At 37.3% G+C, this 27354-nt stretch overlaps 1 protein-coding gene across 2 annotated transcripts in view; it reads right to left on the reverse strand.

Annotated features, from left to right (window-relative positions):
- Window positions 1-26681, reverse strand: part of LOC127631029 (coiled-coil domain-containing protein 120-like) — a 44311-nt gene extending 17630 nt beyond the window's left edge. The window contains exons 1-6 of one of the 2 annotated variants that reach the window (XM_052108972.1): window positions 26467-26681; window positions 3813-3972; window positions 3629-3710; window positions 1827-1957; window positions 495-611; window positions 277-400 (exon numbers count right to left, since the gene is read on the reverse strand). In XM_052108972.1, coding sequence (XP_051964932.1) covers window positions 277-400; window positions 495-611; window positions 1827-1957; window positions 3629-3662 — 406 coding nt within the window. In that variant the 5' untranslated portion in view covers window positions 3663-3710; window positions 3813-3972; window positions 26467-26681. Of the gene's footprint in view, window positions 1-276; window positions 401-494; window positions 612-1826; window positions 1958-3628; window positions 3711-3812; window positions 3973-25807; window positions 26073-26466 lie in introns of those variants that run through there. The other variant, XM_052108973.1, reaches the window with a different exon arrangement.
- Between the last annotated feature and the right edge of the window lie 673 nt (window positions 26682-27354).

Below are 27354 nucleotides of genomic sequence, written 5' to 3' on the forward strand. Positions count from 1 at the left end.
ACCAGTTTGTGTGTGTTTGTCTTTAGGTTGAGTTTTATATTAAACTATTTATATGGTCAAGCCGGTTCTCGTCTCCTCCTTTCCATTAATCCCCATACAGTTATTGAAATTACATTCAGATAGTTTTAAGTGTAACATAAGTATCCAAATACACTTGGGACATTGTATGAACAAATTTGAAACCTAAAAAAGGTTATGTTATATGTCAACTACCTAAATACATATTTTGGGCAAAAAATGGTTTGTTGGTCTATCTCTGTAGTTTTTAAAACCCACCCGTGTGGCATCCTCTATGAACAGTTCTTTTGCCATGCTGAGGATGCTGTTCTGAATCGACATGCCTGCGGAGGGCGCCACTGAACAGAGTTTTCTTTGTCTTGCGCTGTGAGGAGTCCTCTTCCTAAACCCGTAAAAACATTAGGTAACACATAATATTTATCTCTAATGTATTCAGTACCCCATTAATGTCCCAGTATCATCTTAAATCCACACACCTCATTTTTCGTGTTCTGTTTGGAACCATTGTGGGACAAACCAACTTTGCGGCGCAAGAGAGGGGGCTTCTCTCCTGTTTCAAGAGGAAATTCGTGAGGAACTTCTCCTGTCAGTTCCTGTCAAAATAATGAAAAACAAACATTAACAAGCATATTTTACAGCAGCTAAACAGACATTTACTTTTTTGATATTCAAATGTTGTAGCATATTAAAAGCCCTTTCATAATGTTATAAATTATCCAATAAAAATAACAAATTCTTTATATTTTTTGTATATAAAAAATTGATATATTTAATATTTTACAGAAGCCAAATCCTTTTTTGACTTACTATTTTTGTATTATATTAATTTTTATAATGTTAGAATTTAAATTTAAACATAAAAGCTTTATATAATTTAATATTCAAAATCATATCTTTTTTCACATACTGTTATATTAGTATATTATAAATCCCTTTTTTTTTAATTATAAATCCCTTTATAATTTATAATATAAAAATCATACTTTATACATTTTTATATTTTTTTTAATAAAAGCCATTTCCTTTTTGACATAATATTTTTGTAGTATATTATATAGACCATTTATAATGTTGTCATTTATAATATAAAAATGATACGCTATATATTTTCTCAATTTTTTAATATTCAAAAAGTTGTAAAAATATTTTAAAGCAATATCCTTTTCTGACATACTATTCTTATAGTTCATTATAAGCCCATTTATAATGGTAAAATATATTATGTCCATGTATAACATATATGTTATAAAATTATAATTCTTTTCATATAATAATAATTATTATATCAAAAACAGTCATCATTTCATAATTTAATAATGATCCACCATTTCTGTTTTTGCCATGCTACCTATGACTTAGTTTCTTCCATGTTAGGCAGAATGTTAGTCTCAGTCACCATTCATTTTCATTGTATGGAAAAAAGATTCAATAATGTGAATGGTGACTGAGACTAACATTCTGCATAACTTTTGTGTCCAAAAATCATACAGGTTTAGAACAACATGACAGTTGAGTAAATAAAGATGACAGAAATAAGAAATAAAAAATAAAAAAATGTGTGTGTGTGTGTGTGGGGGGGGGGGGCTATCCCTTTAAGAAGACTTCTATAATAAAAAATACATGAAATAGCACATAGCAGCACATTGAGATGCAAGAATGTGCAAAGACTATTTGAACATGTGGCGGCATCTCTGCAGAGTCACATGATCTGGCAGATCACCGTTGAGTTGTTCGCCAGTGACAACAGACCAGGACACCAGGGAGTATGTGTGCGTGTGTGTGTGTGTGTGTGTGTGTGTGACACTGACCGCCTCTTGTAGACACACGCATCTGAGTTCTGCTAATCGAGTGTTGAGCAGTGACTGCAGACTCCTGCGTCTCTTCTGCAGCTCGACCATTCGCTCTGCATGCTGCTTATTGTCCATACCAGCCTGCAGATCTGTGGACACACACACACACACACACACACACACACACACACACACACACACACACACACACGCACACATTATGTATTAATTTCAATTAATGTCAATATGTATAAATATTTCATTAAAAATGAACAAAATACAGTACATCAAAAATCAGTGTTCAAAACTGTGTTCTTGACTTACTCCAAGTCACTAGCAAGCCCACAATAATGATGAGCAGTGCCGAAGCCCAACTGACAAAATACTGTCACAAGTAACTTGCAGTTTCATGTTTCAATCAGAGATGTTGAAAGAGAGCCCAGAATTCAGTAGTGTACCTTGAAATCAGGGTTCCCACAATCAAAACCCCAGAGAAATATCAGGGAGTTTTAAAATGACGGAACAAAATCTTTTTAAGACATCGAAAAATCATGGAAATGTCTACTATGAATATAATTGTATCTAGTTACATTTAGCTCTTATATATTTCATTGGCTGGAAATTGTTCTTTGTGAGCTCAGTCTTTTCTTGTGTGTTCAAAAATGGAATGCATAATGAAATGGAATAAAACTGATCTTAACCTGTTGATACATGCCATACCTGAAGTTAAATGGTTGTATTTACTGGACCCTTTGGAGTATGGACACAGTTGTAGTATTTTTTGAAAGAAGACACTTTGGGCTTTATATCTCAAGTTTCAGAATGAATATATGTTGTTATTTTTTAAAGTTAGAGAAGCTGAAGTTAATAGTAATGGAAATTTTTGAGCTGAACATGTATTTCTAATCTAAAAAACAATAATAAAAGTGCCAAGACAACCCAGAAATACAATGTTCTCAAAGCCACAAGTATAAAGAAGTTATGCTTCAAATTTGAAGATGATCTAAGAAGTAAAAAAAAGTGAAGTTCCTGCAAACGTTTTTCTCTGTAAAATCGCTGGAAGCATACAGAGTAAAATGAAGGCTCTGCCTTTCAAGATGACACAAAATCTGACTGCACTGCTCGGCTATTATGAATACAATTACACCACATTTTTTAAAATAGACATTGGAGATGGCTCGTTTTGTTTACAGGACTCTAATATATAAGATCATAAACAGTTTTACAACGTGAATGCTGCTCAGATTGCAGTTTGTTGAAGAACGATGACGAAGGGTAATTCTTTCAGGCGAGATCTCATGTAAACAATGGAGAATATATCAATATTTCCCAGACTGATCACTTTTATGGACAGAAAGTGCTATTGGATGTTTTTCAATGAACCCTTGTCATGGACAATTGACCCAAGTGTGTTGAGCTGGATTCATCTGGCGATCATGTTCTCATAACAAAGGTATGAAGTCCAGTTTTGATATTGCATGTTTTCATTTGTACTCCTGGCACAAATAACTAAACTGCTGTTTCTGGAGCATTGCTATTGTGAAACAGAGATCAGATATCAATGTTGAACCCTTTCTGCATATCAACAGGAATGTGTTTTTAAAAGTTGAACTGTTTATAATTTTGCACAATGTCTCAGAAACTGGTGCTCACTGTGTGAGATGCTGAAATTAACAGTAGCTGGGTTTACATCCACATGCTTTTATGCAAATTTTGGAATTTCACATAAAAATGCTGGAAGGAAACACAAAAATGGTCATTAAAATTCCAAAATGTGCAAATCAGCACTCTAAAACACACAGTCATATGGAGGTGCTCACCAGGGCCTGTTATCAGATGACTTTTGACTTCCATGTCATACGTCTTGTGTATCACCTCGCCACCTCTTGATTGTCAGTTTACCTACAGAGAAATACAAATAAAACAAAACATGGCAATGACAAGTCTATTAAACAGAAGATGCAGAGAATCAGCTCATGTAAAAAGTTAATCTATGTCACTCACCTTCTCACCTTCTTGTAACAGTCATACGTACTGCAGAGTTTTGGAGTTGTGGCCATGAAGTAGATTTGCTGCTGTTGCTGGGCAGCGCTGCAGTACTGCAACTGGCCTGAGGGGGGAGCCACTGTGCTGCTTCTGCTCAATGCTTCATAAATGCAATGCCCTAAAACATAAACAAACCACAAATGACACCAGTGAAAATCCACACATAAGGGCCATGATGAACAGATGTGCCTTGAAGATATTATTTCTCAGTTATGTCTCATTTAAAGGGATAGTTCACCCAAAAATTATCTCATGATTTACTCACCCTCCTGGTATCCCAGATGTGTATGATTTTCTTTTATCTGCAGAACACAAATTATGATTTTTAGAAGAATATTTCAGCTCTGTTGGTCCTCACAATGGAAGTGAATGGGTGCCAACATATTTAAGCTCCAAAATAAACATAAAGTGAGCATTAAAGTAATCCATATGACTCCAGTGGTTAAATCCAGGTCTTCAGACATGATATGATAGGTGCAGGTGAGAAACAGATACATTTTTAAGTAATTTTTTTATCATAAAAAAAGAAAAAGAATTGGAAAGTGAAAGTGGAAACTGATTGAGCAGGGAGGAGAACTTATAGTAAATAAGGATATAAATATTGATTTGTCTATCAATTACACCTATCATATCATGTCTGAATACATGGATTTAACCACTGGAGTCATATGGATTACTTTTAAGCTGCCTTTATGTTGATTTTGGAGCTTCAAAATGTTGGCACCCATTCACTTGCATTGTGAGGACCAACAGAGCTGAAATATTCTTCTAAAAATCATAATTTCTGTTCTGCAGAAGAAAGAAAATCATACACATCTAGGATTCCAGGAGGTAAGTAAATGCTGAGAATTTTATTTTTTTGTGTGAACTATCCCTTTAAGAATACCACATTTGTCTCAGATGTTTCATTAAGAGAAATAATTAATTTCTAAATATCATTATTTGTTTTAAATTTAATCCTAAATTTCACTAGGAGGAATAAAAATAGACAAAAATTAGACAACTGTTGACATACAGTAAGAGTATGACTAAAGCATAGCTCAGATCATTTTGTCTTGGAATTATTTGTTGAAAAATATTTGCGTTCATATTGAAATCTCTGACGTTTGATTGCAGGCTTTGTTGATTTGGCAAATCTGTACACAGTTTGATTCATTGTCGAGATTTCTTCTGAAACTCTAGAGGAGAAACGTGTATCGCATTTTGACATTTAATCACGTGCAGGATATGAATATAGATATCTACTAGTTATTAATTCACTGTGATATCAGTAAATACATTAGCACCAAATTTATTAACCAATCATTAACCACAATTGATTAACTGTCGAAAGAGATTGAAGCACAAATGAGATCACTGGAGTGTTTTTCTCAGAAAAAGACAAATCTGAGCAGGACACTTGTGCAAAAGTCTACATTTGTTCTCCAGTTAATTTAATTTCTAACTAGAACAAATTGAGAAATTAAAGCGATCTCATTTATTTCTTTCTTCTAGGACTGGTCAAAAGTATCATGGAGGTATTGCAAAGCATTTTCAGATGCGCACATTTGAAGATAGAATATGTTTTTACGCCTTTGGAGAGTAAGATGTTCAGACAGAGTGATGAAACAAAAATTTGCATGACTAGCTAGCGTGGCTAATCAATTTTGCGATTTCAGGGTCTCATGTTTACACAGTTTATTTTCACTTTTCAAGAACTTTGTTTGACCCAAGTCTGATTCACATCTGATAGTTTAAAGTGCATTTCCCCCTGTCATTTTCACATGGATTTGCCTATGGTTACTCTGAACGGCATGTGCAGGAAGTGGCTTGTGAAGCAGGAAGTGAGTGAGGGAAACAAAAATGGGAGGCTCAGACTGACCTATAACAACAATACAGAGAGAAACCTTCCCATGAAAAAACACTCTCTCAGGGCACGAGTCATTTCCTGGGATCAGCCATAGACAAGGAGCCGCAGACGAGGAGAATGGTCAAAAACCACAGGACTGCATTTTTGAAAACTGCAGCTAATCCCATTTCCTGTCGCCAACTAAAACCACCTCCAGAAATCCAAATGATTCCAGCTTTAATGCCAAGTAGTTTTTTATGCTCAACCAACAGAATGCAGAGGTCCAACAGGTAGTTATTCTCTCTGCTGTATGACATGGGTCGAGAGCTGCTCTGTCACGGAGATGGTGTGAATGATGGGTGTCTTCAAAAAATGTATCAGGTTGTTATTATAAAGAAAGATCAATAGATCCATTTGATTCTTACATGGGATGGGACTTACTTAAATTACCCCACTGAGTAGCTCAGAGGTAAAGATGCTGGCTTCCACCACTGGAGTTCCCTAGGGTGTGCTGAGTGACTCCAGCCAGGTGACCTAAGCAACCAAATTGGCCCAGTTGCTAGGGATGTAGAGTCACATGGTGTAACCTCCTTGCGGTCGCTATAATCGTGGTGAGTTGAGCTTGGATGCCGCGGTGAGATGGCGTGAAGCCTCCACACGTGCCATGTCTCCATGGCAACGCGCTAAACAAGCCAGGTGATAAGACCTGATAAGATGCGTGGGTTGATGGTCTCAGATGCGGAGGCTTGTCCTCCACCACCCGGATTGAGGCGAGTCACTATGGGAATTCGGCATTTCAAATTAGTTGAAAAAGTGGAAAATAAAAAAGAAATTAAATGCATCCCCAAAACCGCCACTGATCATGCGAACGTAATTGCGTTCTGCAACGCTGCTGACTCAACGTGCTTCCGGTCACGCAACAAGGAAGTGTAAACAAAAGGAAGTTGTTTACCAGTGAGTCAGCATAATGTGGCCGATCCTAGTGTTCTGAAATTCTCAGAAACAACATGCCGACTTCCTGTGCGATCATGTTGCCACAACACACTATTTTTAAATCTTGGATAAGTTGAAGATTATCAGTTCATAACGACATAAATTTTGGTCTGTTCCTCACACTAAACTATCGTATGACTTTAGAAGACATGTAATAAAGCGCATGAGTCTAGTGGACTACTTTTATGGTGTAAGCTATTTTACATTTAATACAAAATGTGAGGGTTTGGCATGATAAAAGCGTCGATAATGTTTCTGTAAACTATTCTTTTAAATAAGATAATATAAGAAGAGTAAGGCACACATTCTAATCAAAACAGAACAATGCAAGTACTGTATGTTTTCATGACCTAATTGTGCCCACAACGTAAAACAAACACAAGTGTGTTGATAGAGGAAACACAAGGTCTCTGCCTGTCTTGGTTTGTCTTGTGTTGGGTTTCACCGAATGGAGTCACGCTGATGTCAGTTTGAATGTGATAAGAGTCCTGATCTTGTTGGTGATCTGACTCATGGAGATACTGATGAACTGCACAAGTCCAGCAATGTAATTTTCCCCATTTTTATGGGTTGAATCTCACAAAAACCATCAAGAAATGTTGAGGCAATCTGACAATCCTTTCTTTCTTTCTTTCTTTCTTTCTTTCTTTTTTTTTTTTTTTTTGCAGATTTTGCAAGCCAGCATTAATTTGAAAATATAAATATACACCAGACAACATTTTTCTGCATTGAGTGTCTCTGTGTGTGTGCGTGTGTATGTGTGTGTGCGTGCATGTGTGTGTGTGTTTGAGATTTACCAAATGTCAGGACAAATGGTCTGTGTTTCTCAGGAGGTTTGCCAGCATTCCTCTCTCTCGTGTCAGAGCCTGTATTATCAGTCCTGTTCAGATGTTCACGTAGAATCTGTAAATTTTTCCCGACATTCATTCCTTAACCATCTCTCTTATTATTTTTTAAGTGTTGCCTAATGCATGAGACTTAAAGGGGCCACATTGCACTTTAGTAGCAGTCCCTGAAGTCCACTTATAATGTAGGACAACTCCAAAACCAGTCATGATTTAATTTTACTTTTCCATTATTTTTTTCTTGACCATTTCCAGGCTGTTTTTGCTACTGTACCTTTAACCTCCTAAGACCCCTGCATGACTGCTGTGTACATTTTCTATTTCCCTTTTTGATTTCTAACTAATAGCACCTTTAAAAAAAAATTATAATTCTGGAGCAAATAGTTTTTCAAAAGAATTGATGTCCAGATATGTGGATAGCGTGACTAAGTTGTGAAATTTTAAGTAATACCAATCTATAGAAATATTTTATTATGTGTCCAGGAGTGTTGGTTATTCATGTTTTTGAGACGTTATAGCTGATTTTCTATATCTATGTACTGACTATTATTGTCCAATGTCTGCCAAGCATGTTGAGTCGTCCAAACATCACCTGCAGCCTGAAAGTTTTGGCTGGATTTTAATAGTGAATGCACTTAGCTGAATAGAAATGTTATAGGATGTTCTCTTGCTCCCTATTTAGTGAATGACTTAATTTAACCTCCAGTGTGCCGTCTATCTGCACTGGTCTGAGAACAGTTTGAAATGCACCTTATTTTCATTCTACCTCCATATAAAGCTTCTGAAAGCAAAATTTTTCAGCATTTGCATGAATACATTTATTCTCAATGTGAACATGCACAGTAAATATATAGGAATAGATCAACTAATGTTTTTTAAATGTTATTTTAGCCCCTTTTTCTCCCAATTTGGAATGCCTTGTGGTGGCGTGGTTACTCACCTCAATCCGGGTGGTGAAGGACAAGTCTCAGTTGCCTCCCCTTCTGTGACCGCACATCTTATCACATGACTCGTTGTGCATGACACTGCAGAGACTCACAGCATGTGGAGGCTCATACTACTCTCCGCAATCCATGCACAACTTACCACACGCCCCATTGAGAGCAAGAACCACTAATCGCAACCACGAGGGCATTACCACATGTGACTCTACCCTTCCTAGCAATTTACTAATGATAACTGTATTGAACAGAGTTAATAAAATAAAATATAACAATATTTATATTAAAATGTGGACTTCATCTTTATCAGCACGCTGATGCGCGAAAAATGAATGGATTTTTTAAAGTGGCATATCAAACCAAACTAGAGATGCTTCTCTTTACAACCAAATATATTTCAATAATAAAAACGTAGAGGTTTCTTACAAGAGGCACTTTTGTTGGCTCTGCGCCCATAGAAGCGCTTCCCGGAAATCAACGTCATACTGTTGTGTCACGAGACGAGGTGTGCCAGACGTTTAACCCGTGAATGACCGTGTAGAGTTGTCGGTTTTAATTCATTTAAATTATGCGTTGCATATAGCAAAGCCAAAATACCACATCCACACATGTGGACACGGAGCTTAACTCGGAGTACTGGCTAGATTTCGATATTTTCTGAATTTTTTTGTTCTTGTTTTGCTCTTGCTAAATTTGTCACTATGATGCTCATGTTGATACTGTATGATACTAAGGTGTTCTGAATGGTTGTTAGCACATTGCTATGTGGTTGCTAGGTCAAAAAGCCCACCTCCAAGTCTTAATGATATTCTGATTCCTAGATATGGGTGGGAGTTTTGCGTCAAAAGCTTTAATTTCAAAAGAGTAAGGAAATGCTGTTTGGCAAGATTTAAGCCCTAGCTTTGTCATTCTACATCATCATACGTCAATATTTCTTGTTCTTGTTTACTCAGCGAGATTCTCTTGACAGATGCTTGCAAACTCGGGCTTGATATTTCACATAACATCAACAATTTCAGATTCGAACTGCATTTTCTTTTTTCTTATGACTGCAGAATAGCCTCCACTGGGAAACACAATTTCTACTGAAACTTTCCTTCTTGCAGAAACACTGAAGAGATGGGGTCAGCAGATATTTTTGCTCCCTGGACTCTAAATGACCTCTCTCATCCCGGTGGGATCTTATAGACGTTGCTCCACAGTTCTGTGGTAAATAATCCTGGTAATTAATCCTGCACTAATGGGTATATGTGGACATATCTGAGTATCCACATCACCAGCTATGACACAGGCCGGGTTCAAACCGTGAGCCAAAAGCAGGGGTTTGGGTAGTTGACAAGGCGTTGCTATGATGCTATGGTGTAGTGGAAGGTTTTTGGTGTGTTGCTATGTGGTTTAGGTGGTGTTGGAGGTGGTTGCTTGTAGGTGTTTCATATTAAACTATATTATATAATAATAGTTGAATTTAAGAAAAATATTCACATGTAAATGCTAAAACTGCACATTCGAATTTTGGATGTGTGCCAAGCACTGACAATGACTTCAGACCGATCGCATTCTTGCCCTAAAAAGGCTAGATGAAACACAACAAAATACAGTTTAACAGAAACCAGGTGTCTTGAGATGCCTTTTAAAGTTATTTTTAATGCGACATCGCACATGTTCAAACATGTGGTTTCCAGGGTGTTGTTATGCTGCTTAAGCATTCAAAGTGGTTTTTAGCAAGTTGTTATGTGGTTGCCTGGGTGTTTGCGAGGGGATTTTGGGTGATTGCCAAGGTGTTACTATGCTGCTTTAGCATTCTAAATGTTTTTTAGCACATCGCTACTGTATGTGGTTGCTAGGGTATTTGCGAGGGTATTTTGGTTGGTTGCTATGCTGCTTAAGCATTCAGAGTGGTTTTTAGCACATTGTGTTTGCTAGGGTGCTTCGGGTGGTAGCCAGGGCATTGCTGTGCTGCTTAAGCATTCTGAGTGGTTTTAGCATGCTATTATGTGGTTGCTAGGGTATTTGCAAGGGTATTTTGGGTGGATGCCAGGACGTTGCTATGTCGCTTAAGCATTCTATATATATTTAGCACATTGCTGTGTGGTTGTTGGGGTATTTGCAAAGTTATTTTGGTTGGTTGACAGGGTGTTGCTATGCTGCTTAATCGTTCAGAGTGGGTTTGTTTTAGCACTGTGTTTGCTAGGGGGATCTTTAGGAGTTTGCCAGGGTGTTATTATGATTCTATAACTTTCTAAGTGTTTTTTAGCACGTTGCTATGTGGTCTCTAGGATGTCTACGAGTGTGTTTGGGTAGTTGTCAGGGCGTTGCTATGCTGCTTAAGCGTTCTGAGTGGTTTTTAGCACATTGCTATGTGGTTACAAGTATGTTTGCAAGGGTATTTTGGGTGGTTGCCAGGGCATTGCTATGTTGCTTAAGCATTCTGATTATTTTTTAGCTCATTGCTATGTGGTTTTAGGGGGGTTTGCTTGGGTGTTTTGTGTGGTTGCTAAGGTGTTACTTACAGTACTGGCCCAAGTCAATAGACCTAAATCAGTAAACAACCACCAAGCAACCACTAAGAACACCCTAACAATACTAGGGCTGTCAATTGGGCAGAGAAACCAAATTCGAATTTGTACCTTAAAAATGTTCTAAATTCGAATTAAATTCTAATTTTAAAGTCAGCTGATTTTTTAAATTGATGTTATTTCCTTAGTCCACAAGAGGGCACAATGAATACATACAACCATACAGTACCGTGTTATATTATTGCAAAGAACATTCCTGGCTGTTAAAAAAAACTAAACATTTTAAACTAAAGTGCATAAAGTAAAATGAGGGGGGAAACGCTTCAATAGGCAGTTCTGTGTTAACATGATGTTACATTTCATAATAACAGCGATATAACACAGTGCTTTTACAGCTGGATGTAGGGTAGACTTATTCCCAGATAGCAGTGGTATTCAGCTGAACTCTGTGGTAAAGCGGCTCGGGATCCCTGGTCGGGGGCTGTTCAAACAGACGGAGAACAACAGACAGGAACAGAATGCGAGAATCTCGAGACATACATTTCCAACTTGAACTCCTTTACAGACAAACCCATTGCTTAATCTGAGAAATGCTGATAAGAGAGCAAGACGCAACAGCCAAAGACCACCTACTGTAAGGGGCTGTTCACACGAACACTTTTGCAACCATCCAGTTTACCATTTGTTTTTCTATGTAAACACGCAAGACGAAAGTCTTTGTTTCACTTTGTTTTTGTTTACTCAGTGTCTCGTGCAGGAGCACTATTTTTTAGATGCCATGTCACGTTAAAAAGCACTTTAAAACGCATCTCGAGACACCTGGTTTCTGTTAAACGGTATTTTGTTGTGCTTCATCTAGCCTTTTTAGGGCTAGAATATGATCGGTCTGAAGTCAGAGTGTGTCTAAACTTTCACCTGATGCACATACGTATGACTTTCTTTCTTGCATGGAACAGAAAAAAATATGTTAAGCAGAATGTTAGCCTCAGTCACCATTCACTTTCATTACCCCTTTTTTCCATGAAGTGAATGAAATTTATGGAAATGAAAGTGAATGATCATTCTGCCTAAAATGTATTTTTGTGTTCAGTGGAGGAAAGTAAATCATACTAGTTTGGAACAACATGATTGTGAATAAATGATGTCAGAATTTTTGATGCGCTAACCCTTTAAAAACAAATATAAACAAACAAAAGAACAAGAACAAAATAGAAAAGGGCAGATACAGAAGTCCATGTTTACAACACATTCCTAGAGATTTTGAGGTTTCCACTTCAACAGTAGACAACATATTTTGCAGGTCCAAAACACCATTAAAATGGCCCAAACCTATTTTCGAAATGTAAACAATATTTGTCACATTGGCTTGACCTCATGTTTCTATGTTTAATGTCCAGCAGGTCTCTCTGAAACAAGATTAAAAGTACCAAAAACTACATTTCATCTCAAAAGACTGGAATGTCGTCCACAATAAAGATGAAAAACAACCATGAAAAGAAAGCAAAGCACCTTCCAAATTCCACAAGGTCTGCAGTCATTTGTTTCTGCTTTAAGGATGTATCAGGTATAGATAGGCCTTTATGTGCCGGTCAGGTTATGTCAATGAACCTTTCAGTCATGCTGAACTTTTGGCACAGCTCATGAAGGAGACACGGGCCATCGAATGTTTACCTCCACTACATCACGCACCATGAGGTTACAACTGCTGGTTTGCTTTTAAGAGATTCAGAAGTTGCTCTTTCATAGCTCACAAGACTTAATGGAGTTCTCAACTGGTTAGTGGCTCATTTAAGTATCAATTTTGTCTCAAATGATTCTGCTAAAACATGTTAGGAAAACTAAAGTTGACTGTAAATAAGATAATTGTCGATTGCAGATTTTGGTGTCAAAATGCAGATAAAATCTGTGCACCCTAATTAATATTAGTTCACCCTAATATTAATATTCTCTCACCATTTAATCACCCTCATGCCATCTTAGATCTGTATGACTTTCTTTCTTCTGCAGAACAGAAACAAAGGTTTTTAGATGAATATTTCAGCTTTGTGAATGGTGACATTTGAAGCTCCATAAAATCACATAAAGGTAGCATAAAAGTAATCCATATGTCTCCAGTGGTTAAATCCATGACTTCAGAACTGATATGATATGTGTGGGTGAGAAACAAATAATGTTCTTTTTGAAAAAGTTACAAATAAAAATCACAACCACACAAATAATACTGATTCTGAAGACATGGATTTAACCACTGAAGTTGTATAGATTACTTTTATGCTGCCTTTATGTGCTTTTTGGTGCTTCAAAGTTCTGGTCACCATTCACTTGCATTGTATGGACCAACAAAGCTGAGAAATTCTTCTAAAAATCTTTATTTGTATTCTGCAGAGGGAAAAAGTCATACATATCTGGGATGGCATGAGGGTGGGTAAATTATGAGAGAATTTTCATTTTTGGGTTAACCATCCATTTAATAAAATTAATACTCAAACAAGAAAAAAATGAGAATGAGGTGACAAAAATAACCTTAATTCAAAACATATTCTCTGAAAACAATTCATATCTTACACAATTTTGCTTCAAGCTAATTTATCTTGATATAAGACAAAAAATACTAATAAAATGATTTTGAGGTAGTGCTGAAACACTAAAGGAGCATGTGAGATTAATGGGGTCTTTTTCTCAGAAGACAAATCTGAGGAGACATAAAACTCTCCAAAAGTCTCCATTTGCTCTACATTTAATCTTGTTGCTGTCCAGGTTCTCCCACGAGCCCTGAAAGGAATCTCAAGTTCACACCTTGATGCTCTCTGCTATGCCTCGCAGAAATCCAAAGATCTGTTCTGCCTCCACCCTTGTACCTCTCAGCTCAGCAGTCTGGGTGGAGTACATAGTTCCTTTGACTGACAGCAACAACAGCTCCAGCTGAGAGGAGTCAGAGCGGCTGAAGACAGCAGATGGCCCAAACATATGACCCAGCTTCCCCATTTCACCATCTCCACCTGAACCTAATGCAAACATTACATTCGCTCTTTAAAGACTGGGAATAATATGCTAAGAAGGCAGGAGTGTACTGCAGAGTTACACAAGGTAACAAGTTTAGGCAAAAGAGATGCTGAGGGTAGTATTTCTTAGGCCAGTTCTGCTGATCCAGAATCAACTGGGCACTGTAACACTGTAACGGCCATCACTAAAGCCTGAGGTTATTTTCATATTCAGTTTAATTAATCCAGTAAACTGCAAATTTGCCACAAAAAAAACTGTTTATTTGTGGCAAATTTGCAGTTTACTGGATTAATATGGAATCGGAATACACTGGTTGCACTACATATTGCACTGTAGATTCAAAAGAACCGACTCATAAGAGTCATGCATTCGGGAATCTGACTGTTTGCGCTGATTGTTTCGTGAGATAGATTCAAAAGAACCGACTCATAAGCGTCATTAATTCGGGAATCTGACTGTTTGCGCTGTTTGTTTCGCGAGATAGATTCAAAAGAACCGACTCATAAGAGTCATGCATTCAGGAATCTGACTGTTTGCGCTGATTGTTTCGTGAGATAGATTCAAAAGAACCGACTCATAAGCGTCATTAATTCGGGAATCTGACTGTTTGCGCTGTTTGTTTCGCGAGATAGATTCAAAAGATCCGACTCATAAGAGTCATTCATTCGGGAATCTGACTGTTTGCGCTGTTTGTTTCGCGAGATAGATTCAAAAGATCCGACTCATAAGAGTCATTCATTCGGGAATCTGACTGTTTGCGCTGTTTGTTTTGCGAGATAGATTCAAAAGAACCGACTCATAAGAGTCATGCATTCGGGAATCTGACTGTTTGCGCTGATTGTTTCGCAAGACAGATTCAAAAGAACCGACTCATAAGAGTCATTCATTCAGGAATCTGACTGTTTGCGCTGATTGTTTCGTGAGATAGATTCAAAAGAACCGACTCATAAGAGTCATTCATTCGGGAATCTGACTGTTTGCGCTGTTTGTTTTGCGAGATAGATTCAAAAGAACCGACTCATAAGAGACATTCATTCGGGAACCGGAATACACTAGTTGCACTACATATTGCACTGTAGATTCAAAAGAACCGACTCATAAGAGTCATGCATTCGGGAATCTGACTGTTTGCGCTGATTGTTTCGCAAGACAGATTCAAAAGAACCGACTCATAAGAGTCATTCATTCAGGAATCTGACTGTTTGCGCTGTTTGTTTTGCGAGATAGATTCAAAAGAACCGACTCATAAGCGTCATTAATTCAGGAACCGGAATACACTAGTTGCGCTGCATGTTTTGTGCTGCTGATCTTGCAGGTCTTGCAGTGCCACTGTATGGCAACACAGGAAATACTGTCAGTGTATTGTAGTACAAGTTGAGCCCGCATGGGCAGAACTTCAGAAGAACGCACATTTGAGAGCCGTTAACGCAACCACAACTCATTCAATCATGCAATGCTTTTTAGATAATGCACTCTTTCTCTGCAAAATACGTGTGTCAAGTGCCTACAAGGAAGCATCAATGTTTGTTAAGATGAAACTGAAAAAGAAATGAACAAGGTAAATTAAGCTTGTTGGATTAACAGTCCAGGGAACCGGTATGAGGGTGAAAATGGTGGCCACATTTTGTGTGAAATGAGCCAAACCCCTCACGTGATGGCACAATCAAGACCAGAACTGATTTCATTGTAGCCTATACATAATCACTGGCCTTTTGTTAACCCCCAGACGATAAGTGTCTCTTTTATCTCACATCCCAAGACCTTTATACACATGAAAATCATTCAGGGGATGGTTAGAAAACAGTCCCATGTGGGAAACATGGCAATAACTACCTGTACATCTGGACAACATATGTAGCCAAAAATCTCTCTTATGTCTAAGGGCAACGGATAGGCTGAGGGCATGAAAAATCGAACACTGGTTCCACATTGATTCAGAGACAAGCGTCATTTTAAATAAACATTCTTTATAACAATGCAATGACGATGGCCTTCAAAGAATCATTTTAGGTAATTGTGGTAAATCGTAGTGAGCATTAAACTGATGTAGGGACACATAGGGATTCACAAGTCGTCCTGAAACATCAATAGTCTAATTCAGCGTTTCATAACAGTGGTTCAGAATGCAGAAGCTGCCTGAAATCAGAACATTGTGTGTGTGTGTGTGTGTGTGTGTGTGTGTGTGTGTGTGTGTGTGTGTGTGTGTGTGTGTGAGCGTGTATTTATCACTTTGTGGGGACCAAATGTCCCCATAAGGATAGTAAAACCCGAAATGTTTGACCTTGTGGGCACATTTTGTCGGTCCCCATGAGGAAAACAGCTTATAAATCATACTAAATTATGTTTTTTGAAAATGTAAAAATGCAGAAAGTTTTCTGTGAGGGTTAGGTTTAGGGGTAGGGTTAGGTTTAGGGGATAGAATATAAAGTTTGTACAGTATAAAAACCATTATGTCTATGGAAAGTCCCCATAAAACATGGAAACACAACATGTGTGTGTGTGTGTGTGTGTGTGTGTGTGTGTGTGTGGGGCAAGATTTTATATTGGCTTCTGATGCCTGAAGAAAAGTAATGGCATAGATTTGAGCCTTTGAAGTCACTACTGAACATCTGAGCAATTAATCCACGCAAGTAGAAAAGAGAATGTTCAAGACGACAACTACAACAAGTATTTTTAAAAGGAAATGCAACAACTCAATAAAACATTTTAAACTAGATTTTTACATTTCCTCAATAAAAAAAGCTAGCGAGTGATGCTAGCTCGTGCTAAGTTCACTGACACAATGGTAGGCTGTTGTGGGTGGTTGCCATGCTGTTGATATGCGGTTGCAAAGGTGTTCTGTGTGTTTTTAGCACATTGCTATGCAGTTGCTAGGGTGTTCTAGGTGGTTGCTAGGTAGTTACACTGCAAAATAAATAAATAAATACATTGTTTATTAGTATTTTACTTGTTTTCCAGTTCAAATATTGAAATATTCTAACTTGATATATCTAAAATATGTTTACTTGAAAATGGCATAAAATATTAAGTTTTGTTTTGAGAGAAATCTGACAAAATTTCCCTTTGAAATAAGTTTATTTTTCTTATACCGAATGGGCAAATTGTTATTTTTATTGCTTTAAAAGGTGCACGCAGTAATTTTTGTCCTCATTTAAAAAGTTTAACTTTTGAAGTAATGAATAGTAATATTTGAATCATATGTATAAAATCATGACAACTCATCTGAAGAGTTCAGTCATATCGGTAGCCTTATAAAGCTCTCTTATCCAACATGAAGCAGGGGTGCCTTGTGGGGTCTGCCATTTTAGCATCACATAACCAGCTGAATACTACTCACTTAATCTCAGTAACTGCCCTGTTATTGGAAACTTTCATTCAGGGATTTATTTAATCCTGGTTTACTGTTCAGAGTGAATTCTTTACAATGGCATTGGTTCCTGAAAACTACTGTGTTTGAATGATGCAGCATCCAGGCCACTAGGTGTCAGTATAAGCCATACTCTAACATACTTTATAATAAACTTATTACATACATTAAGAATAAACCTCACTAAATTTAGTTAGATTTATCTGAAAACAAATAAACTTCTGAAAAAAAAGAATGTTTAGACAAAAATACTAATTTAGAAAATGATTTTTTGCAGTGTACTTCCTGGCCCAAGTCTCTATGATATGCGGGTCCCTAAATATGGTTAGAAACCCTCTTTCAAAGTAATGGCATTTTTTTGCCCGTTTTATTCATCAGACATTGCTTCTAAGATTACATTTTTACTCTCCTGAGGATTTAATTTAGGGTTGGGGTTCGGGTTAGTTGGTAAAGTCAATAAAATATGCATTATTGTTCACTGTATTAAATTATTTGCAAATAATTTATTGGCGCATTATTCTGGCGCAACTCTGTGGACAACTGGCTCACATGTGCCCAAACATTCAACAACACTTTTAGCTTCGGCCACTAGGGGCAGTGATTAGAATCTCGGTAAGCACAGAACAATTTTAATCTATTGTTGCCGAGTTCACAGTGAGCATTAGGGATTTAAAAAAAGGAAGTATGAGCAATTGTAATGGTTTTTGCCTTAGCAAACACCACTAATAAAATATTTATTGAATAGATTTTGTGATGCTTTAAAGAAAATGACAAATGTCAAAGAGAGAAGAGGAGTATGTATCCAGAAAAAGAGAAATGAAAGAGCATTTTAAACATGGGATAATTATGAGCGGATTAAACCTCAAAGAGATGCACACGAGTTATAAAAAGAGTGGGCTCATTTAAACAGCTCCAAGCAGCTGCATCATACGGATGCAAATTTGAACCCCATTTAAATATTCAAAGCCAGCAGGAAGGATTTTGTATGTTTGTGTTTGTATGTGTGTGTGCAGAAAACTATAGCATAGCCTTCAAACTGTGTCACAGACAGCCACATCCAGAATAGACAGCGCTAGTGTTAGGCTAGCCTAGTCGATTATTGAAGCGTTCTTATTTTATGTTCACGTTTGTTGTAGACACCTTAAACGGCCATGATGCATACAACTTGCCATGTAATTTCCTTTTGAAAAAATTAAGGTTTATTAACGTGATTTTACGTGATCAGGTTGTAAATAATCTAGGCTAATCTATTGTTTGTTCGTCCATCGAATGCAATTCCAAATAAATTAAGTAACTTTCATTTTATATGACTATTATAAAAAAAGGCATTATTTCATGTCTATTTAATATCTAAACCACATTTGTGTTGAATTTCCGGCCAAATATAACTATATTGTGATATATACTGAAAATGTGACGTAAAATTACTCATACCGTGATTTAGACTTCAGTCAGCCATGAACAGTGTTGGGGGTAACTTGTTACAAGTAGTGTGTGTTACATAATCAGATTACTTTTCCAAGTAATGAGTAAAGTAACGCAATATTTTGTTATTTTAGACCATAATATCGGAGTTCATTTTTAAATAAAGTAACGTGCTGCTTTTGTACACCTCTACTTTCAGTGTATTGTGAGAAATCAGGAGTAAAAGTGTGCAAACTTCGGGGAGGAGACTTGGTGCATAATGGGCATTGTGAGGCCAGAGACTATTCACTATTCACAGAGACAAGTCACTTCTATTTAAATGAATGGGAGAAGTTGGAATACCCAACTAAGAAGCTCTAGCACCCAACAGTCAATGTATGTGGAAAGGAAGTCCCGCTTATCAGGTATCACCTTTTAGATACAGACATCACCTGTCAATCAACTCGCTAACGCACATGCGCATTAGCTACACAAGCTGGGAAAATTGCGTTTTCCGTAATATAAGGTCAACATTCAGTTGTGTGAAATGTGATTGATTCATGTTGATACACACTGCATTAAACAAAATCAGTAAATGTGTTTAGGCAAAGGGATTATAAGACTAAGTCTTCCACTGGCCACGACATGATACACAAGGTGAAATACTTGCTCAATTTACTGACTTATGCAACCAAACTGCTCCATGTTACAGCTGCCCGTAACTGAGAGAATGGGATGAAAAGCTGACTCTCGATCAGTGGCTCCAAGCAACATTCTACATCGATTGTGTACACAGAGAAAATGTCTTAGTTTCTAAAAAGATACTACATTTTTGTTTAATAATAATCAAGTAGATTGATTCATGAAACAAACAGTTTTTATGACATTTTGGAGGCATTAAAACGATTCCATTCAAGTTGTATTAACATGCGCCTTTGAAGTTGCCTGCGATCAACCAGTGGCGTCTGTACGCACCGTGGATCAACTCAAAACAAGCGTGCACTGAGATGAATAAATGAAAAATATTAATTTATTATCAGACACATTCCTTGAACATGTTAAGCTGGCATCCCACACTGAATTTTATCCTGACTTTTGAAAAACATCTTAAGTTAACTGACATTGTCGATGGGCACAACACATGATGACGTATATGATGCCGGTTCAAGTGTTGCACTTTGCTGCTTTAGGTAAGATAGTGGTTATTCTTCATTATTCATATTGGCTGCCATGTTGATGGAAAAACAAATCATGCATATTCATGTCATTGACAAATATGACTTGAAGACCTACTTTCTAAATATCTGTTTGTTTACTAGTTGTTTAGACATGAGTGTTGTACAGTAGCTAGCATGACCTGTAATGTCTCTTGTATGCAATGCATGGCTTATTTGTATGGAATGCATGGCATAGCAGAAGAGAAATAATGCAAAAGTAACAGCTTTTACTTTCCATAAAAATTAACTTTGTAATTAATTAAGTTACTTTATTTAGGAGTAAAACAATGTTCTAATGAGCTACTTTTAAAAGTAACATTACCCAACACTGGCCGTGAAAACATTCTGAGTGTAGAGCCAGTTGGTTAATTGTGCACATTGTAATCTTTCTGGGTTGGGCTGGACTGCAGCCGTCAGCATTTTTGTGAAGTGCCGTACATGCAGTATGTTACTCCACCCGCCAAAACAAAACTACAGAGAAATGACTTGACAATGACAATGTTTAATTGAGATGTTGAATAGGTGCAAATGTAGAAACAGCCCTATCCAGCAGTGCTGTTGACAGTTATACTGCAGTATACTGTAAGATTGAACAGTCAGCAATGCAGTAAATTACAGTACTCACAAGAGGAAGTACATGCTGGGCCAGCCGATGACCTCATGATGATCAGGATGGTCAGACAAGCAAATGTTTCAGTCAAAGTTGGATCATGTGATGTCTTTTTATCTGCACCACATGCATACAGACATCATCATACTTTCACAATTTAGTCACAAGCTGCATAAAATGTGTTTAGATTAGAATCAACCAGTCTTTCATGCACAGTTGGCCTTTGCCGCTTTAAAAAATATATCAATAGATGTTACAAAGTAATATGTTAGTAGATAGTTGTACGTTGTATGGTACTGTATACTCCGGGACTGTCCCACATGGCAATAGAATAACATCAGCTTTTAATAGCCTGTTTTTGGTGTACAGTACAATTTGGACAGACAACAAACTCCAGAAAACAAGGTGGATAATTGGCCAGTATGATACCAATATATAGGCTATTTGATTTCAAATGTATTAATAGCAACTGAAACTAGAGTGGTGCTTGGGAATATAAAAGTTGCAACAACGATGCTAGGGTGTTCTGAGTGTTTTTAGCAAGTCACTATTTGGTAACCAGGGCATTCTGGGGCTTGTTAGGAAGTCACTTATTGACATAGGTCAAGAAAGCAACACCCTGAAGTCTCTATGATATTCTGTAGACAAGATATGGCTCAGATACATCCTTCAATATATCTTTATAACATTTTTGCCACGTGAAAATCAGTATTTATTGTTTAAAAACAGAAAATCTGCATTTTCCATGGACATATCAACTAAATGGGAATGCTTATGGACCAATTTTTATAATCTAAACACTCCCAAATAACAATAAAATAACAAACACCATTACAGTATTTGTGAGCCAAATAACAACTTAACAAAACAGACTTGCTATGGGCGAAACAATTTCGAGCAGAACTATAAAATCATCATGGGAATATGTCATTAAACCCATCAGTTGAGTGGACATGTGGTTGCTGGACTCGGGCCCATCTGCAATGTCACTTATGTTTGTTGCATTTGTTGGTGACTGTACGAGCAGCTGATTATGAGAGGTATGGAGCTGGAGTCCGTCACTGTTGTCTTGGCATCCTGACATTTACTCATAAACCCCAGCTGAGGTGCGGATCACACAGCTGTTTGTGACACACTTGGTCTCTTGACACATGTGCTAATGGCCTCAGATGTACCAGCCTGCAAAACGTAATTACATGCCTTATTACACGTTTCGATGCAGTTTCCGAGTGAAATGTCCAGCAGGGCTAACAGTGAGTGAATTGGTGTCGTAATCAGACAAGGTTTTTGAGGTGAATATTAGAGGTTCTAATGAGGAAAATGTAACCTAAAACTTAAACCTAACCAATAGTGATCTAAAATCAAATTAGAGGTAGACACTAAACAGACATTCTTACCTTTAACCAACAGCTAAACCTAACCAATAAAAAACAAAAAGCGAAATGAAAAGCAAATTTTCTGAAGCAACCACGTCATTTCATGTCACTTCTATGACAACCTGTCTTGCGTGTCAAGTCCACTTGAGTCGTGATATGTGTGAAAATGAATAAAACGCATAGTTGTCGTGGCGCTTCTCATCTAAATTTCGGCAGGAAGCTGCAACAACATGTAAAATTCGGCAAGCAAATGTCAGTTTGCAAAAATGTAGTTGTAATAACGTTCATTCTTTGAGACAAGTTTGAGATGAACATGATGGTTGAAATGGGGCAAAACTCATTATATTGATTTTAGCTAGATTTTCCAACATTTTCTCAAAACAGCTAGTAATAATTTGAGATGGCGAAATCATAAAATATCATACGACAAGCTCAATCTAAGCCCATAGAGACCAAGCAATCAACAGAGTTTCAAATTGAAACAGTACAGGCATCACATTTTACCTAGCCTCCTATTCAAATCTGGTTACTTCTTCCATATTTGTATTTTATTTTTCCGATTTTCTCCCCAGTTTGGAATGCCCAATTCCCAATGCCCTCGAAGTCCTCATGGTGGCGTAATGGACGAATCTCAGTTGTCTCCGCGTCTAAGACCGTCAATCCGTGCATCTTATCACGCGGCTTTTTTGCACGTTACCACGGAGACATAGCACGTGGAGGCTTCACGCTATTTTCATCCACGCACAACTCACCACGTGCCCCACCGAGAGCGAGAACCACATTATAGCGACCATGAGGAGGTTACCCCATGTGACTTTACCCTCCCTAGCAACTGGGCCAATTTGATTGCTTAGGAGACCTGACTGGAGTCACTCAACACACTCTGGATTCGAACTCACGACTCCAAGGTTGGTAGTCGGCGTCAATACTCGCTGAGCTACCCAGGCCTCAACTCATTCCATATTTATGTATTTACGCAATACAAACGACTGATGTATGTTAATAATCTATAACGCGCTTTTCTCGTCTTATTCCAAACCCCGATATTTACTTTCTGTCATGGTACACAATATTTGTTTTCCTTTTAAAATCATGATTAGGTTTAGGTTTGATTTTGAGGTTAAACTTAGGGAAAATCAGAATAACACGTTCATTTCGTTCGTTTATTTTCCTTTATGGGAGTACAAGCGGTACATTTTGTACAATCCAACGATTTTACCATATCATACTACTACAGTGACTTGTCATGTGACAGGGTTGAAATTTCTGAAGAAACTGTTAGCGGTTCTTGACCTTCCAAAACTTGCTGCCGCGATGCCAGGTCATTGCTGTGGTTGCTAATGTGTTCTAGGTTGTTGCTTAATGGCCCAAGTCAAAAGAGCCCACTACTAAGTCTCTATTCAAGTCTCTAGAAATGGCTCAGGTCACTCCTCCAATGAAAATCATAAGACCAGTCACTTGGAAAAGTAATAGCACACCTCTTCTCAACAAGCTGCATGATTTGAGGTATCTTTCATGTCCGTAGCACAAATGGTACAGGACAAGATATGTTTGGAAGTTAGGAGTGTTTGTTAAAATCCCTAACCAACAGTATGAGCAATAGTAGCCTAATAGTGATGCTTGCCTTAGCAAGCAGCATTAATAAATATATAAATAAATAAAGTTGATCTGATGTGTCATGGTGAATGTAATCCAGTGTCACTAGCATCTGTTAATTTTCCATATTGGTTTTAGGTTATGGGGTCATAGTCAGATAAAACTTAAAGTCTTTATGCAAATTCTTCTCGAGTTCATAATTACATCACTGATTCAGCCGAACATTTGCTTAAAGCGAGGAAGTCAGCAGGACGTTAAATAGAACATAACTGTGTTCCACTGTCTTTGCTTTATCTGTTCATTAACCTGATTGATTATGGAGACTTAAGGTTTTTTTCTTTTTAAATAAAAAGAGTATTCATGGACTCTAGAAGTTACAGGTTTGTTTGAGTGCTTGAGTGAATGTACTGTGTGTGTGAGTGAATGTACTGTGTGTGTGTGTGTGTGTGTGTGTGTGTGTGTGTGGCGTGTATTTATCACTTTGTGGGTACCAAATGTCCCCATAAGGAAAGTCAAATTCGAAATTTTTGACCTTGTGGGGACATTTTGTCAGTCCCCATGAGGAAAACAGCTTATAAATCATACTAAATTATGTTTTTTGAAAATGTAAAAATGTAGAATGTTTTCTGTGAGGGTTAGGTTTAGGGGTAGGGTTAGGTTTAGGGGATAGAATATAAAGTTTGTACAGTATAAAAACCATTATGTCTATGGAAAGTCCCCATAAAACATGGAAACACAACATGAGTGTGTGTGTGTGTGTGTGTGTGTGTGTGTGTGTGTGTGTGTGTGTGTGTGTGTGTGTGTGTGTGTGTGTGTGTGTGTGTCAGGCATGGGAGGTGTGTGCCAGAAAAAAGGACTGGATTCTAGGTATCTCTCCAAACACTTCAATAATCTCCCTCTGTGCGAAGCAACAATAAACTCCTCCAGTGACCATCCAGACAAGCATACAATGAACTCAAGATTGATGCCTTGTAGACAGAGAAGTTTCAAAGAAGTACACTATTTATTTAATGGCACTTTAAACATCCTAAATAAACTTAAACTGAGAGTAAAGTAACAGTTTAAAGGGATAGTTCACCCAAAAATTCTCTCATCATTTGCTCACCTTCATGTCATCCCAGATGTGTATGACTTTCTTTTTCTGCAGAACACAAATTGAGATTTTTAGAAGAATATTTCAGCTCTGTAGGTCCATACAATGCAAGTGAATAGTGACCAAAAATGTTTAAGCTCTAAAAAGCACATAAAAGGCAGCATCAAATTAATCCACACGACTCTAGTGTTTAAATTCATGTCTTTAGAAGCGATACAATCAATTTTCCATGAGAACAGTCCAAAATATAATCCCTTTCTCACTATATACAGCCTCTTGACATCAGTAGTCTCCTTGGTGATCATGAATTCAAGCTCAATTGCACTTTCTAGTGCCATGTAGCACTCTGCACATTCATCAAACAATAGGAAATGTAATCAAGCTTGAAATCGCGATCGTGCCTAGAAACTGCAATGGCAAGATGTGCAGTGAATCAGATCACTTCAGAAGACATGGATTAAACCACAGGAGTCTTTGGGATTACTTTTGTGCTCCCTTTATGTGCTTTATGGAGTTTCAAAGTTTTGGTCACCATTCACTTGCATTATACAGACCTACAGAGTTGAGATTTCTTGTAAAAATCTTCTTTGTCTTGATGTGTTCTGCAAAAGAAAGAAAGTCCGGAATGAGGGTGAGTTAATGATTTTTTGGGTGAACTATTCCTTTAACATGACTAACTAATCTGTTAGAACCATAATAGAATAAGACAATGCACTGACCACATGCCCTGATAATAACGGCTATAACCAGACACAAAAGATTTAACAATACATGATTGTGATGCCATGTCAGTGTTGCTCAATGTTAAAGTCAATTTTCTTGCAAAAGCAGATGACAGCCACAAAATCAGCTTTTTGATAAGCATGTCACTTGATCAATATTCACAAAAGATTTACAGTCTAATGTTTAACAGGCTATTCATTCTTTTCCTTTTAAGATACATTTTAAAGGAAGTCCAACAGTTCAACAAAGTCAGGCTAACCAAACAGAGGCTTTCAGCACCAAAATCATCACCTTGAAAAATGAGCAAATGTTCACATTCTACTCAAAACAGTCAAGTGTGAAGTCCCATAAGGTCTTGTTAGTACTGGCTTGTGTGTGCAACAACTACAAAATACATCGTCTGAGTCTCCTCACCCTAACCTGATAAATTAAATAATATACCTGTCATCAAATCCTCATTCCTGAAGGGCTACATTTTGGGAAGTCTGGCATCCTAATGAAGGAGGATCTAGCACAGATGTATCCGGACCAGAGCTCATGCCCATGCAAACAGAGCACTCATTAAAAATTGCCTTGAAATATACTAACCCCCTTTCTTCACTTTGTAAAATGCAAGTATATTAAAATGTAAGTGACGAATGCTGCAAAAATCATCTCCGATGCACAACACACAGTGTGAGAGTTCTGTTACTGTTTACAACAATGATGCCCCAAACATTTAGTGATACAATCCTGTTATAAGCTGTGTTTAACTATAATGATAGCCTAAGCAATGACAACAACTATCAAAACAAGCTGTTATGACAAAAGTGATCATCTCTGATACTGTCTAGCTTCAAGAGATTTTGCACTGGTACATAATGATTACCATAACTATGATATTTACATGGTACTCTAAAGACATTCAAAGAATACCATGGTACTACTATGGTAAATATATATATATAAAAAAAAATAATAATAATAATAATATATATATATATATATATATATATATATATATATATATATATATATATATATATATATACACACACACTTTTTTCGTGTCATGCATTTGAGAAAATTCTTAGCAAGATATAAAATCATATCAATCTTACCTGTAACATGAAATGCTTGGTCCTACTTTTTAAAGGGAAGTCAGTTCTTAAACATCAGTCTGCAAGTTATCCTATAAGAGTTCGGCACGACACCGGCAACAACATTGCACAATTTCTAAGTGCAACGCACCACAAAAAGCCGCAGACAATAATGAAATCATTGCACTAAGATAAGTATTGAGTTTTATATGATACGCGTGCAGTCCACTGTTGAACCATTCAGATTCAGTGGCTTTACAACGCTGGTTTGCGCTCTGTCTGAACACCAGCGGAACGAACCATATTCACATACGGGGAGGACTGCGTACGAATCCTACTATGGTGAAGGCTTGATTCATGAATATTAATTAAGTAACGTTACGTTCGTACCATACACTTAAGTGGTTGGCTGAAAGGCGGGCGTAGGTAAGGTGGGGGCTAGCCAGCGGACGAATCAGCGAATCCTACTGTGGTGAAGGTGGAATCATGAATATTTAATTAGATTAAGTTACAGGACGTCCAAAGCCGGTAACTACGAATGGCTAAATTAATATTCAAGAGGTAAACACCTTCGCCATAGTAAAAGCCGTAAATTAATATGCGGTACAGACATTTCATCTTTAGAGTTTATCTTGTTTGTTTTTGCCCCACACCCCCGTCGAATTCATCGTAAATTCTGACGGCAACAACGTTTGAGTGTTTAGCATGCATAAAACCATTATAATGCTTATATTGCTGCAAAAAAAAATATAATAATATCCTAATAATAAATAATAAATAATAATTAAATTAAATTAAAAGCACTGCAGTGATTTTTAATATTTGTAAATATTTTTTTCATACTGGGTTTCATATTAAACTTCTCAAATATAGCCTAGTTCTTGTGCCTTCCACAGTCTTTGTTTCAGT

The sequence above is a fragment of the Xyrauchen texanus genome, chromosome 37 (assembly GCF_025860055.1).
Source record: "Xyrauchen texanus isolate HMW12.3.18 chromosome 37, RBS_HiC_50CHRs, whole genome shotgun sequence".
Classification (NCBI taxonomy): Eukaryota; Metazoa; Chordata; class Actinopteri; order Cypriniformes; family Catostomidae; genus Xyrauchen; species Xyrauchen texanus.